The 16462-nt window shown below is 41.0% G+C and overlaps 2 protein-coding genes across 4 annotated transcripts in view; both read right to left on the reverse strand.

Moving 5' to 3' along the window:
* fibcd1a (fibrinogen C domain containing 1a) overlaps positions 1-5569 on the reverse strand; it is a 24596-nt gene extending 19027 nt beyond the window's left edge. For all 3 annotated transcript variants that reach the window (XM_039802483.1, XM_039802482.1, XM_039802481.1), the window contains exons 1-2: positions 5484-5569; positions 3415-3493 (exon numbers count right to left, since the gene is read on the reverse strand). In XM_039802483.1, the coding sequence (XP_039658417.1) occupies positions 3415-3492 (78 nt within the window). In that variant the 5' untranslated portion in view covers position 3493; positions 5484-5569. The remainder of the gene's footprint in view (positions 1-3414; positions 3494-5483) is intronic.
* Positions 5570-13300: 7731 nt separating this feature from the next.
* Positions 13301-16462, reverse strand: part of LOC120560219 — a 61492-nt gene continuing 58330 nt past the window's right edge. Inside the window, exons 5-7 of the mRNA XM_039802492.1 lie at positions 15427-15759; positions 14906-14988; positions 13301-14776 (exon numbers count right to left, since the gene is read on the reverse strand). Coding sequence (XP_039658426.1) covers positions 14657-14776; positions 14906-14988; positions 15427-15759 — 536 coding nt within the window. The 3' untranslated portion in view covers positions 13301-14656. The remainder of the gene's footprint in view (positions 14777-14905; positions 14989-15426; positions 15760-16462) is intronic.

Here is a 16462-nt window from a genome sequence, read left to right on the forward strand (position 1 = left end):
AGATATATATATATGCTTCTGGTTTCAGAATGATGAGCAGTAGTTAGATATAAAACAGAATGTCCTCTCTACAGGATGACTCTTCTCTGCAACGAGGTACGTGAGTTTTAGGGATTCTGGCATGATGGATGACATCATTATTTATCTGCTGTAACGGGGAGACTAATCCCTCGGATCACGTCTCCGGACCCCCTGGGGTTCTGGGCTGAGCCCCCAATGTTAACGTCTGGCTCTGTGTGTGTGTGTTGTGTGTGTGTGTCTCTGTGTGTGTGTTGTGTGTGTGTGTGTGTGTTGTGTGTGTGTGTGTGTTTAATCTGTAGATCCTCAGCAGACATCAGTGAAGGAGACAGCTGCTGCCGATTAGAGCCACTTTTATCTGACAGTTTAACTCCAGATTAACAGGAATTAACTCTCTGTAGGTCTGTCTCCACAGCATCGCGGAGTAAGGTCTGGCTACACAACAGATGCATTCTGGGATAGGAGAACAAAACGTGTTAGAGAGGAAATTACCTAAACATATTCTTAGTTAATCTTTACAATCATTCCCTAAAAGAACCGAACAGGTCTGACTTGTTGATTCTTCTGAACTTGATAGGTAGACAGATTACTTGATTAATTCCCAGCGGGGAAATTACAGTAAAGGAAGGAATACGGTAGCGAGTAGTATTAAAGGCTAAATTCCGCATAGGGAGGTTGGTGGGGGGGGGGAGGATGGGTCAAACAACAGGACTTTCACCCCAGAGACCGGGATCAGGTCCCGCGTGGCACGTTTCCTAAACTCAACCGTCCCGCTCTTCTTTTCCTAAACACAACCCGTTGTTGTCCCGCCCACCCACGACCTTCTCCTTAACTTAACGGGCCGTGTTCGTTTCATGGAATTCTGTGAGATCAGGTTGGTCCTGTTGTTGTCCCGCGTCCCGTTATTGTTTTCCTAAACCCAACCCATAGTCGTGCTGTGATCACGAAAGATGCTTCCCATTGAAATACATTGCTTTAAAAAATGTGCTGACGACCACAAAAGAAACCAGATAAACGTGTCCGTGTACACAAATCAATAGATTAAAAATGATGTAAATTACGTGACCATTTCATGAACTGCCGTGAGACGGGGTTGGAAACACACAGAGAGACGACATCGCTCTATGTAGACAACGTATTTCCATCGTGGAAGAAGGATCCCTGCCTGGTTGTTCTGTGTCTAAGGATGGAGTTTGTTGTATAATGTGCAGACTGTAATGCTCTTTGAGGCAAATGTGTGATTTTGTGTGATTATATAAATTAATCTGGCTTGACTAAAACCTAAGTTTAGTCATGAAACATCGCAGTAAATTTAATTAATAAGCTGAGCTAGATTTTGAAGGCTGATATTGATGCTAATTTTTAGGTTTTTAAAAACTGTGATAACAACATATGGGCCAGTCGTGAGCCACATGTCATACTGTGTTATACTGGAACTGTCCTCCCGTTGATCCAGACCAGCCCCACTAGTGTTGGGGATTGTTTATTTTTTTTCCGATAATGGTACTAAAGCAATACTTTTAAAACAGTGCCGGTGCCTAAATGGTGCCTGAACCGATTTTTTTTAAGAAAGTTAAAAAAAAGATAAATAAGAAGGTTGCTAAACAGTCAACAATATTAAGAATGGCTTGTTTATTGCTAAGGCCATATGGTCATATTTCGATTTAATAATAACGTAATAACTATAACTTATAACAATAACTTATTTCACTAGTAAATTGCTGTTAAACGACAAAAACAACCACCAGATGGGAAGAGTATTTTACAATAACTTTCAATGCACCACCAGTTTCAGCAGTGTTGTTTGTCCAACAACGGTAGCTGAGGTCAGACTGTTAGGTCCCAGTGTTAGATCCTCTAAGGGGGAAATACAGTCACACTTTACACTGTTTAACGTTAGCTGTTACTAGCTAACGGTAGGCTATAGAATAGAAAACACTTTATTGTCCCCAAGGGGAAATTGGTCTTGGACATAGAGCTACAATCTGTTGCTTCACAACATAAACAACATGCAATATAAAAACATTCTCAAATTAACATAAAATAAAATACAAGTACTTTAAGATAAAATCAACATGAAAGTGAGATCAGCAAAGCGTCCTAAGACACAAAAGAAGGACACACATGACAGCACAGACAACACAACATCCTAAGAATTAACTGTAATAATTAAAGTGCTGGTGTGTTTACTGCACCCTGCTCTGCTGGGCTAAGATTTACTATTGGAGTTCAGCAGGGAAGAGAGGCTGAGAGAGTCTGCAGGGATTCTTTCAGCTTGTTTCTAACAGCTTCCTCATACAGGCTCTCTATGGGCTTGTACTCTTAACTCCCTATTATCCTCATAGCTGTCTTGTGTGTGCTGACCAGACTGCTTTTTAGCTGCACTGTTAAGGTGCCAAACCATGCTGTGATTCCATATCTGATAAAGCTCTCCAGAATCTCCCAGTAGAACATGAGCATGATCTGGCTGCTTACTCCGTACAGCCTCAGTCACTTTAGAAAGTCTAATCTCTGCTGCAGTCTATTACACAGATGTTCAATGTGTGTTTTCCAGCGGAGAAGATTGTCTATATGGACACCTACGTATTTGTAAGACATTACCTGGATGCTAACATTACCTCCTGTCAGGTGTTATGTTAACTAGCGTCACATGCAGCGATGCTTCTGTTGCCTCTAACGTCCATTTCAGAGCATCAGAGAGAAGCGCAGGCATATCAGGGGCACCGAAATGATGCACCTAAATCTGAGTTGCTATTCGATCCGGTAGATACCAGTCATTAAGGCACCGGTGCCGTATTAGCAACAGGTCTCGGTACCCAACCCTACCCCCACCATCTTTTCCTAAACCTAACTGTCCCGTTCTTGTGCTGCATGTCAGTTAAACGTACGTCCCGACCCAGAGCATCTAAAAGTTACACCAAAAGTCTCGAGCCAGAGCGTCTAAATATGAAACGCCAAAGGCAGCATGGTGGCTCAGTGGTTAGCACTTCTGCCTCACAGCAAGAAGGTTCTGGGTTGAAATCCAGGTTGTTCCGGGCCTTTCTGTGTTCATGTTCTCTCTGTGTTTGCGTGGGTTTCCTGTGTAATGAAATAAATAAACCACCTGACCAAGCATTGCTTTCTGGCGCTCTGGGAGTGAGAATCAGGGTTCAAAGTTAACCTTTTTGTCCACCAGCCAAATGGCTAGTGAATATTCACTTTTTATCAGCCACTTAATAGATTACCATTATTTTGTGGCTGGTTAATGAAGCAAATCTACTAGCCAATTGGATATTTTACCAGCATTTGACTGGTAAATGGTGCTAATTTTGAACCCTGGTGAGAATGTGTTGTAAACTCAGACTGGGCCTGGTCTAACTGGCGAGCTAACAGGCTAACAGCTAAAGGAGCATGTACCTTGTGATTGGTTGGTCGTTTGCTGTCGAGTTCTGAGCTGCTGTTGTTCATGATGGTCCACCTGTCATTCAGCATCATCCTGAAACACAAACACACCAGGGTCACCTGCAGGGGTCATGGAAGCTGCAGTTGTTGAAGGTTTGATCTTTAATACTGGGGATTTCCACCGAATGCAGAACGTCTGCAGACTGGCTTTGCTGCGTAATGGCTGCGGCCATGACTGACAGCTGAAGTCACGAGGACCCACGAGATCTCACGAATTCACGTAAAATAGAACCACAAAACCATCACCAGTTAGTTTCCATCCAGAGGAGTAGAGGGGAAACAGCTCTGTGCTGTGTTTTCAAGGTGTAGTGCAGGAGATATGATCCGCCATGAGCACGCTGGATTTTATTTTGAAAATTAACCGGATGTTTTATTTTGTTTCTGTGCTCGACTTCCTGTCCCGCACTATCTGCTGTGTGCTGAATTGCTGCGGAGGGCTGCGGACCGCCAGAGTCGGCAGCAGTCAGTGGAAATTGGGGGTTAGGCTCCGTCTCCAGCGCTACGTTTTAGTTTTTCAGTGTTTGAATTTTGAGCCCAAAGTGATCTTGGTGCCCCAAGTGTATTTATCTCCAGTAGAAGAAGTACTTTCTGTTTAAACTAACACCCCCAAACCTCATATCTCATCAACATCCTGGTATACTGGACATAAACAGGAAGCAGCAAGGTCACTGTCTTTTTAGCGGCTGTTGCAGTGACGTTAAGTCGAGAAAGGGTGGCGGTCAGTCGGGCACAAAGCTCCGCGAGAGCACGCGCTTTTATAACCCTTAACATAGCAGCAGAGTAATGTCTGGCAATGTGAGACTAGCATCTAGCTAACGTTGGCGTTGTGTGACGTTGGGTTCAACGTTGGGTTCAACGTTCTCAACCTGGAAACCCCCAAGATCTTGGAGTCTGTGGGGGAGGGGCCGGGAGAGATGACTGCAGTAATCATTTTAAATGCTAGTTCTCGGTATTACATATTGCACCTTTAACTTTAAAGTTAAAACTTGTAAAGAATTTTAAAGACTGGTAAAGACTTGTAGATAGGTAGATAGATACTTGTAGAGACGTGTAGAGACTAGCTGCAGGAGGATTGAGGCTGAGCAGCTGTTCTGAGTCTCTGAGCGTCTGTTTCTGTCACATCCACTTTAGTTTGACTGATTCCTCAGAGCGTCTTTAAACGCCTCGCTGTTCAACCAGAACTTTATTTATTTATTTCATAGTATTTGTTTTTTATCTGACTGTAATAATGTGATAATCTGCTTTAACTTTTGACCTCATAAACATGTTTAGAGTTCAAACATCAGATTATTTCTCGTGATAATCTCATTTAACTTTCATGCTTTAATCCCCAACATGGCAGTTATTCTGAAAATGAATAATCAAATCAATAGATTAAATATAAAGATAACAGCCCATGATAATCTTTGGACTCTGTTAAATTATTGTTTAATTTAAAGGGTTTACCAGTTTACTGTGGAAATATTTACTCATAAATCAGGAAACTAAACTGATCAAACAAAATACACGTAAACAACAATCAGAAAGTTAATTTAGTTCTGAAGCTCAACACACACACACACACACACACACACACACACACACACACACACACACACACACACACACACACACACACACACATTAATACCATTAGTATATTGTTATTCTTACTTTGGTTTTGATTTGATTATTTATGTTGAATTTGTATTTGTATAAATTTTGCGTAATTATAATTGTTATTGTTACATTTGTTCCAATGAAGCAAATTAGGTTAGCTAGCTACACTTATGATGATATATGTATCATGTGATTCAGTTTTTGTCTTTACAGTTTTTTCATTCGTTATTTAAAACAACTTTAAAATAAGAAACTTTAAAAGCAAAATGCAGCTCGAACTTTTAACAGTGATTAAATATAATACTACATTTAAAGATATGAAGTAAAATGATAAAAACAGTTTGTTGATGAACAAAGTATTCATAAAGGTGCAACTAACTAAAAACCACTTATTGATAACAAAGATTAATAATCAATAAAGTTACCTCGCTGTCTCCAGGGTCCAGAAGATGAAGACTTTATTTCTCCTGTTTCAAGATAAAAGAGACCATCTGCGCGCGCGAGGAGAGAGACCAAGACAGAGAAAAAAAAAAAAAAAAAAAAAAAAAAAAAAAAAAAAAAAAAAAAAAAAAAAAAAAAAAAAAAAAAAAAAAAAAAAAAAAAAAAAAAAAAAAAAAAAAAAAAAAAAAAAAGAGTGAGAGAGAGAGAGGAGAAGAGAGGAGAGAGGGAGAGAGGAGAGAGAGAGGAAAGAGAGGGAGAGAGAGGGAGAGAGAGAGAGGGAGGGAGAGAGAGAGGAGAGAGAGAGGAGAGGAGAGAGAGAGAGAGAGAGAGGAGAGGACAGAGATAAAAAAAAAAAAAAAAAAAAAAAAAAAAAAAAACTTCATCTGTCACTGAACAGACAACATGTTAACAAGTTCATTCAGCCGACTTAAGGAAACACGTGACGTTGTTGGTTTTTACTCCTCACTCCCATCACGTCACCTAGCAACGCTTGGTGTCTTTCTACCATCCATCCTCACTCCCATCACGTCACCTAGCAACGCTTGGTGTCTTTCTACCATCCATCCTCACTCCCATCACGTCACCTAGCAACGCTTGGTGTCTTTCTACCATCCATCCTCACTCCCATCACGTCACCTAGCAACGCTTGGTGTCTTTCTACCATCCATCCTCACTCCCATCACGTCACCTAGCAACGCTTGGTGTCTTTCTACAATTCATCCTCACTCCCATCACGTCACCTAGCAACGCTTGGTGTCTTTCTACAATCCATCCTCACTCCCATCATGTCACCTAGCAACGCTTGGTGTCTTTCTACAATCCATCCTCACTCCCATCACGTCACCTAGCAACGCTTGGTATCTTTCTACAATCCATCCTCACTCCCATGGTTGGTCAGGTGTGTTTGGTGTTTGTTATTGAGGCTAAAAGTCTCCTTTAGAGTCATATTGAAAAACGCTCTGGATCGGGACGTACTTTTAATTTATTTATTTATTATTTCAGGACAATGCACATTTGATGAACATGTACAACAGTACACGTAAAAAATGCCAGATTGTAGCCCAAGGGCTAATTTCCATCTGTAGTCCATTAAGCAGGTTCAAGTTACAATAAAAAGGTAAAAATAAATACACTTGTAACATTTGCAATAAAACAAGGAGAAACAGGAAGAAACAAAAAGGAAAACAGGACAATTCATTAATATTCCAAATATGGAACGCTCATGAATATTTAGATGAGCTGCGCGCTGATTGGTTGAGCGAATCCCCAATACACACACATTAGAGAAGTGACAGAATCTCATATTCCAGACACTGCAATGTTTCCTTACCAAATTCACTTCTGAGACTTTTTTATGTGAGAAATCAACTATATAAAGCTCAAATATGGGCCGTTTTACGAAAATTGATGGCTAATTGCAAATTTGGTAAAACTGTGTGTTGGAGTTAAGCGGCGGTGCTGCTGCCTCGCCGCCCGGCCTGCCTTCCTCCACAGACCCCGGCCTGCAGCCCACAGCACCTCATACCCGCGCTAAGTCACAGTTTGGGCTAATGGACTACTACCAAACACCGCTGCCCTGACAGAGCTCCAGGGCCTGCATCTCCTCTCTTCCTGCTAGCTAAATGGCCCGTGTGTGAGAGTGAGAGCGCGGTCAGCGAGCTTGTTACACCAGCAATCTCTTACCACATGTTACACACATGTCACGCCACAATATCTAACTAAATGTGTTATAAAGCTAACAACGGTGTCCGATTTCAAGTTAATGAATATTTGTGAAGAGCTAGCTTAGCTAGCTAGGTGTTTCGTTAGCTTCGACTGTCCTTTCACTCCTAGCTGTGTGTAGCTAGCTACAAATCACGGATAGTTAGCTTAATTTTCGTCGTAATTCGAGTATATTTAGGGCCCGAGCGCCGACAGCGGCGAAGGCCCTATTGAAACTGAAGGAATTATTATTTTCCCGTCAAATGAATCGCCTTTATGAGGGGCTTAACATATTCAAAAACTCACCAAATTTGGCGATCGCATCAAGTCTGGTGAAAATGTACGTATTTTAAGGGTTTCGGGGATAGGCGCACAAAAATGGCTCTCTAGCGCCCCCTACAAAGTTAAAAAAATTGAGCCCCTGTAGTGCATTTAACGTAGACTCACGAAACTCAGTACACATATGTAACATGTCAAGATGTACAAAAAACTTCATTAGAGCCATACCCTAAACCCAACAGGAAGTCCGCCATTTTGATTTCAAAGTGCCTGGAGTGGAGTCTGTGCCATCTTAAGAAGTTAAAGATGAAAAGTTGTTAAAAGAAAAACTTTTCGTCATAGGGCGTGGCCGTAGTAGTCCCTTAGCCCACAAAACGGTGACTTTGCGCGGGTATGGAGTGCTGTGGGTTGCCAGCCGTAACGGAGCTCAATCGAGCTCACAGCAGGCCGAGGTCTGTGAAGGAAGGCAGGCCGGCCGTGAGGCAGTAACCCAGGCAGCACCAGCCGCTTAATTCCGACACACAGTCAGACAAAATTTGCAATTAGCCATCCATTTTCGTAAAACGGCCCATATTTGAGCTTTACATAGTTGATTTCTCGCATAAAAAAGTTTCAGAAGTGAATTTTGTAATGGAATAGCAGAGATCTGCGTGACCTACAGTACAGGCCAAAAGTTTGGACACCTTCTCATTCAATGCGTTTCCTTTTTATTTTCATGACTATTTACATTGTAGATTCTCACTGAAGGCATCAAAACTATGAATGAACACATATGGAATTATGTACTTAACAAAAAAGTGTGAAATAACTGAAAACATGTCTTATATTTTAGATTCTTCAAAGTAGCCACCCTTTGCTTTTTTTGATACAATGCAAACCCTTGGTGTTCTCTCAATGAGCTTCATGAGGTAGTCACCTGAAATGGTTTTACCTTCACAGGTGTGCTTTGTCAGGGTTAATTAGTGGAATTGTTTCCCTTATTATTAAAAAAGCAAAGGGTGGCTACTTTGAAGAATCTAAAATATAAGACATGTTTTCAGTTATTTCACACTTTTTTGTTAAGTACATAATTCCATATGTGTTCATTCATAGTTTTGATGCCTTCAGTGAGAATCTACAATGTAAATAGTCACGAAAATAAAAAGGAAACACATTGAATGAGAAGGTGTGTCCAAACTTTTGGCCTGTACTGTAGATTCAGAAGACGTAGCCTATGTAAATGTTGGGGCGTGACTGTTCTCTTAATACACCCATGGGCTGACAAAGGTTCCGGTTTTTGGGAGGTTGACGTCAACTTCCAGCTTTGTTGAGATTTGCCCGTTTTCAGCGGCAGTTTCAAAATATGAGATTTTCATAGTAAAGAGGTGTTAATGGGATTTTGAGCTTCTATGTATGTCCCATTTACCCACCGAACTGTCGTTATTCAACTATGACAGGGTAACATCGGTTTTGCATTCTATCACCCCTTTAAAGGTGGCCAGTGGGACATTCCCTTATAGTTGGGGGTATTGTGTTCCATAATGCACTACCTTTAATAGATAGTGCATTATGGCTGAAGGAGGTTTTTCTAAAAGGAACCTCACAGTCCCTGTTTACAACAGCTCTGGTGATCCGAGTCTGTCTGTAGTAACGATGTAGTACTTTATAAACTAATTATATTGAAGAAAATTTACAAAACTCAGTAAGTTATATTTCTCTAAGATCTTACAATGATGATAAGAGAAAGGTTTTTTATCTAGAGTTTGGAGTGCCTTTTTGTACAAAAGCTCAACTGGTTTTAGGATAGTAGAACCCGACATAGACCAGCTGGTTTTAGGATAGTAGAACCAGACATAGACGAGCTGGTTTTAGGATAGTAGAACCAGACATAGACCAGCTGGTTTTAGGATAGTAGAACCTGACATAGACCAGCTGGTTTTAAGATAGTAGAACCTGACACAGACCAGCTGGTTTTAGGATAGTAAAACCAGACATAGACCAGCTGGTTTTAGGATAGTAGAACCCGACATAGACCAGCTGGTTTTAGGATAGTAGAACCACACATAGACCAGCTGGTGATTCAGATGTGAAAATATCATTGAGTGCAGAAACATCAGAACAACTGCATCTGACAGAGATCCTCTGATTGGCTTAAAATTACAAAGATTGAATTTTATTCTTTTGGATATCATTTAAACATGGTTTTTGAAAGAGAGTTTGGAGTCCATAATCACACCTAAAGTATTTAAACTCATTAACAACTTCCAACTCCTCTGTGCCCAATAACTGACCTGCAGCACAAGAACGGGACAGCTAGGTTTAGGAAGAGATGGTGGGGAGGGGTTATAAAATGTACATTTCAGTGACATGGACATGACCCCTGGTCTCCTGGGGGAAAGTCCTGTGTTGTTTGACCCCCAACCAGTTGCATTCACACTGCAATTTCTTCAGCAATTGATGGATGGATCCATGTCGTCAGCTGACAGTAACGTAAACTTTATTACTCCGGATTTCCTTCAAATGTCACAACGTCAGGATAATTTCTGATGGAATATGGAGGCATTGTCTCAAAACGGTCGGCTTCATTGCTGAAGTCCAACAACACAAAAAATAGCCAAATTCTTCTTCTTCTTCTTCTTCTTATTAAAAAATTATTAATTAAATACTTTGAATTTACATACAATTTTAATAATTTTTTTTGATATCAATTTTCATCTGACACTTTTAGAAATCAATTCAAACAACAAATAATGAGGCTGAGACGCATTAAAAAGTAAAATTGTTTCAATTTAAAAATAGAAATAATGAAATAAAGTCACAAAAATTAAGAAAGGAAAAGAAGAACATATCTGTAGAGAATGAATGAGAAAGAATGTATATGTATCAGGATTCTTATGAAATGATAAATTTCATTAATTACAAAAAGAAGCAAAATCGATTATTACAAAATTATGTAAATTCTTGAAGCACAAAAACAAACAATCATGAAGTCCAGTTACGACGAGGATCGAGATGAGTGTGAACTTTAATCTCCCTGCAAGTCTCCGGTCAAAAACAGCCGATTCAAATAATAATGTTTGGATTTATGGATGATTTTATTATTTTTTTGGTGTCACTTATAATTCCACACAATTATACAATCAATACAAACAAGTCAGACGTAGATGCATTAACAAGTACACTTGTTTCAACTTACAAATAGAAACAAAGAAATAAAGAACCTAAAAATAAGAAAAGAATAAAGGGATGACTATAATTCTGGCATTATATCACTGAAAATACCAATGTTACGCAATGCTGTTGGACAACATTAATTTAAATGATTAACTACAGAAATGAGCAAAAATCCTGATAACTAATAAAAGCACAATTGTTACAAAATATGAAAATTCATTCATTACAAAAATAAGCAAAATACAATGTTACAAAATAAGTAAAAATCATGTTACAAAACAACATTAACAATTTGTAAATCCCATTTCTGACCAAATATTCTCGAGGAGACGACTTGAAACTAGTGATGCTCCGCTCTGAAAGATACCAGTTAAAAATGTCTAATAATATTAACCAGACCCAAAAAGAATCTGAAGACTTTAGGAGTGTGTTTACTTGTTGTTGTTGTTGCTTCGAGCATCGGAGGTCTGGTGAGATCTGATGAGAAACGAGATGAGAAGTTACCCGATCTCAGCGGACCTTTCACCGATCTGCTCCGAGAGGATTTCTGTCCCAAAGGGAAGTCAAACAGTGTTCATCTGCACACACTGCCATGACACAGACCTAACTTAAAATCAACTAAATATCTCTTAAATTCATTACTTGATCAAAAATCTAACTGCAACAGGGAGAAAGTTGTCTCAGTCATTTCCCCTCTGCATCCAACGGCAAACCGTGACACTGACACGCAAAACCCAGTGGACCAGCGGGTGTATTACACGCTTAGGCGTGATACTGGGTTGCTGCATCTGATCACCTGTTCTCACACTGTGTAACTTATAAAGAATACAAATGTTACACAATGTTGCTTTAAGCACATAATTAATCAAAATGCCTAATTACAGAAATAATCAAAATCCTGATAACAAATATCAGCACAATTGTTATAAAATAAAATAATTTATTAAAAATAGTAAGTAAAATCCATTGTTACACAATAAGTAAATTCCTGAAATACAAAAACAAACAATTGTAAAGTCCAGTTCAGACCAAAGATTGAGGACGAGATGAGTGTAAACTTTAGTCTCCCTGAGAGTCTCCAGTCTGCAGCGTTCTGAAAGCTGCCAGTTTCCACCAATCAGACGAGATGGTGTATCATCTCCATAGAAACCACTCTCTGGACTTCTGTTTTCAGGCCTTTTGTAGCTGGATATTATTTGTAGCATCTTAAAATATGAATGAGGAGAGTGATAGTGAGATACTTGCTACAGCTGCATTTCTAGTAGAGATGAAACAGAGAAAACTATGTTTTATTTCTCTGATTCTCTGCTTTGTTCTAACGCTGCTCTTCTCTCTTCAGTCTCTCTCTAGCTCGCTCCACCACATACCGTGCTCACGGCGCTCGTTGAGCCTCCGTCTAAAACTCTGACATTTCACCAGCTGACAGTTTGTAACATAGAAATAAAATGGATTCTGGATCATTTGGTTTCTACAGTTTGTAGCTGACTCCACCAGCTGACTTCTCTATTGGCTGTTGAAACAGGAGACGTCTCTTACGTTATAAACCAGCCTCTGGAGACTCCACCAGCTGACTTCTCTATTGGCTGTTGAAATAGGAGACGTCTCTTACGTACAGCTGACGGGCCGGTTCAGATCGCTTCAACATTTCCTTCAATGTTCTCAAACAGTTTCAGTTTGTCTCAAATCTTTGGGCTGAACTGGATTTTATGAAATAGAAAAAATCTTTAATAACAAAAGTAAGTCAAATCCATCATTACACAATAAGTAAATTATAAAAAAATGCTATTTTAAGGTTATCGACCACTCATCCCAGTTGTACCTTATATGGTAACTGCTGTTTTTTCAGCTACTTTCTAGGGTAAGTGTTTTTTCGTTGGCAATCTGTGAAAAATGGGCCTCCCTGCCCACGTCCACACAGGATGGTAGCGACAAGGACACACTGAGAAGGGGTGGTGATGGGGTGAAGACACAGGCGACAGCAAACGTGGATTGCGGTGAAAAGAGCAGGTTTATCCAGCACTCTACAAAAAGAACTTCCCAAGAAGTCACAAAAAAAAAGTCTCTCAATTTAAATAGACAACACATTCTCACACCCAACTCTCAAAATAAGGACGTTCGGTCAGGAGCCTTTCTCGTTCTTATTGACGTTAAAAGTCTCCTTTAGCGTCTCATGTAAACGTGCTTGGTCGCCACTATTGCCGTCCCTTTTGACGCGCTTGGTCGGGACGGTTGGGTTTAGGAAAGGCTCGTGGGTGGGCGTATGGTTCTGGGACACGCGGGAGGAAAGAAAAAAGCGACTCTATACAGAGACTCCAGCAAGCGGGGGAGGACGCCTCACACGCCGGGAAACGGCCGAGGGTGAAGCGCGACAATAACGGAATCGCAGAGATTGGGTTTAGGAAAAAAACAACGGGGAAACACACGCTGGAGACGGGGAAACAAAACGCCACACGCAGGACGCGAACCCAGGTCTCCTGAGTGAAAGTCTGGTGTTTTACCCATCCGCCACCTCAACCAACCTCATGCAGCAATTTCCCCTTACATACCACTCGCAAAATCTCATCCAGATGCGCCTCTCCCCAGTACGTTACATAAATACGCCGAAGGGTGACTTTTTCGTCGCATCAGACGCTGAAGGCCACTGACCAAACGTACTTATTTTACGAGTTCGGAATGAGAACGGGTTGAAATAGAACAAGGCATAAAAAAAAAAACCTCTCTTTCAATAATTCTCTGCACAACCTGTCAGCAAGTTGCCACTATCCACACTCCCCCTCGAGGCAGAGAAACCCACGCTTTAAATAAACCCTTCAATTAAGATAATTGGTTGAAACCAACATGACAGGGGGTATTGTTCTGTAGAGTGATTCAGCAGGTTATTCTTACATTAAACACATAGATTGAAATATAGTTCACCATACATTTCAGTACTAATAATAACATTATTCTTTCCTTGTCGATAATTAAAGAATAATCAACCTGCAACACCAACACTAATGGTGTATTGCGACAAAAGCTTCCCTCCCTGCTCAAATCAACATTTTCCCCTGTCCCAAACAGGGAATAAAATAGCCATTGTCATGGGGTTCGTGTTCCCTTGGGGAAACAAATTGTTGCGGGACCAGGAAATGAAAGTAGGTGCTATCAGTGTAATGTTGCCGTTTGCGTGCACAATGTATGGATTAACAGAACGAAATGTATTATGGAGCAGAATCGACGGGTACCACGTCGTTCGCTACATGGTTTACAGCTGTTTGGTCAGTAACTGAAAGTTGTGTAAATAAAGATCGCGCATGAATGAACCACGCCGCGGTTGCCGGCCCCGCGTGTTTTTACAAACATTAGACGCTACACGTGTGTGTGCGTGTAAGCGCGTTTGTGCGTGTAAGATAAGGAGTCAGTTTAAATGTTGTGGGGAATGTCAGGCGAGTTGGGGAAAAGGAGGGGCTCTACCTTTTCACACAATCTTTTAAACAAAACATGCTTTTTCTAACTTGTTTTGGGGTTAGGACGGTTAATACCGGACCAATGTCAAAGATGGTTGTTCCCATCAGTCACTTAGACACAAAAACATCGTAAAATAGGGTCCAGGTTGAAACGGTAGTTAGCCTCTAATTGCGCTTGCGAATGGCAAAGCTCTTTAAAAATGTTGGGAATACTAAGGGGTTTCAGTAAAAATAAAAAATAAATGACAAATGAGTTGGAACCTTTTCCAAATCAAGGAGTTCTGTAGAATATGTGACCCAATTCTGGTGGTCCTGGGTCCATCCTAAGGACCCCTACCGAGTCCCTAAAACAGGTTATGGACATTTGGGAAGAATAATGCTTGTCAGTAAAACGTACTTTTTAAAACTACTGTTTTCCTCACAGATTGGCCCCAGAGACCCCAGATTTTGTACACAAGTAACCAGCATGTGCCAATCAAAATGAATTGAAGTTTTGTAAGGGTAAATAAATGGGAGTTATTCCAAGTGGGGGTAAAAAGGTGCATTCATGTTTAACCTCCATGAGCTTCTTGGAGATGCTACTCTGCTCCCTGAGCTCCTTCCTCTTCATTCGGCCCTCCTTCAGCTGCAGGGACACCCAGGTTATAATAATCTGGCTCAATGTTGTTCTGTCTGCACGGCAGCTGCTCCCTGTTGGCCTGGAGAGACATGACAGCACACAGATGTGACTTCCTGCATCACTCCTCTCTTCAGTTCAACAAACACAGTCATTGGTGGAAACAACTGAGAGAGAGAGAGAGAGAGAGAGAGAGAGAGAGTGTCCTTACCCTACAGTAGAAGTAAAGGGCAATGTTCTCCACCAGCAGAATCAGTGGCAGGAGGATCGCTCTGATGATTAAAGGCCTCGGATCTGATCGAACACATGGACAGTCAACACATCACACAACATCATGAGTCCAACAGCTCCCATTAAACACAAACTGACCTGAAATCTAAAATACCTTCAACATGGACACGTAACTCTCACACTTAGTGCACTTCATATTTACTTTATATCATTCCATGGTCATAGCTTTGTGATTGGTCACATCAGAAGGTGATTCTCATAGTGAAACACCTCTCTCAGTTCTCAGAGAACCAGAGTTATCCTCGTAACCAAACATGCTCTGTCCTTCAGTTAATTGTTAGCTGTTACCATTTTTACACTTTGTATGAGTTTGGTTACTATCTGACACGTGTAACATGATGACAGTCATCACAGAGTCAGTCCAGAAACATGTTGTCAGCTGATCATTTTCACTCGGTTTGGACCAATCATCTTCTCCAATCCTGTAAACAGTCAGCTTACCCATGACGGTGAGAGAGAGCACACGGCTCTCAGAGGAGAAGTTATGAGAGAAAACATAGAGGTGATCAACACAGCTGTAGCTTCCTTGGTGGGCGGGCTCTGCAGCAGGAAACAGGAAGTGGGCAGAGTGATTGACAGCTGGCTGGGTGGAGTTGTGTGCTGAGTTGGAGGAGGTGAAGGTGAGCTGGAAGGAGCCTCCTGGGTACTGTGGCTGGATGGAGCAGCTGATGCTGAAGGTGGAGCCCCAGAACACCTGGAACACCTCCTGCTGGTCCTCCTCTGAGATCCCGACCATGGAGGAGGACATGGAGATGTTGGGCTGAAGCAGCAGGTCTGTAAACACAGAGACAGACAGAAAGACAGACATGTAGGCAGGCAGGCAGGCAGGCAGGCAGGCAGACAGACAGACAGACAGTTTGAATCTTTCAGAAACAAGTCCACCTTTCTACACTTCAGGATGTCATTGTCCTGGATAACTTTACAGTTCAGTCCAATGGAAACCACTGACTGTCACTGGGACAGAGGAAGGAGCACACACACGAGTATATAATGTAGGTAATCCTGAGCACACTGATGTAATATTCTTCAATTCTGTCTGCAATGTCAATCTTTGGGGCAAATGTGCATCGTCACTTTGGTCCACTAAAAGGGTGTTTTTGTTGCTGACAGACTCAGATTATTATTCTAAGTGTCTGACAACATTATGAAAGGATCCCTACAGAGATAGACCTTGAAAACCTCTTTAAGACCTTTCTGTTAAACCAGAAACAGCTCTGAGGTCGCTAACACTTAACCCACCAGACTCCATTTAGAAAAACAGTACATTTAGCGTGTAAAGAGCCAGACTATTTTCACATGTAAATCAGTAAACTATGTGTTTATTTCAACCAAAACTAGAGTTGTGATGGTTGGAAAAGTGGAAAGACGACCCAAAATGGGTTTTCATTGTTTTATTTTGTGTCTCTCGACTTTAAAAGCGGTGTATTTTACGATAATAAAATTACTGTTTATTTACATGGAGTCTGGTGGGTTTATA

This window comes from Perca fluviatilis, chromosome 6, assembly GCF_010015445.1.
Source record: "Perca fluviatilis chromosome 6, GENO_Pfluv_1.0, whole genome shotgun sequence".
NCBI classification, from domain to species: domain Eukaryota; kingdom Metazoa; phylum Chordata; class Actinopteri; order Perciformes; family Percidae; genus Perca; species Perca fluviatilis.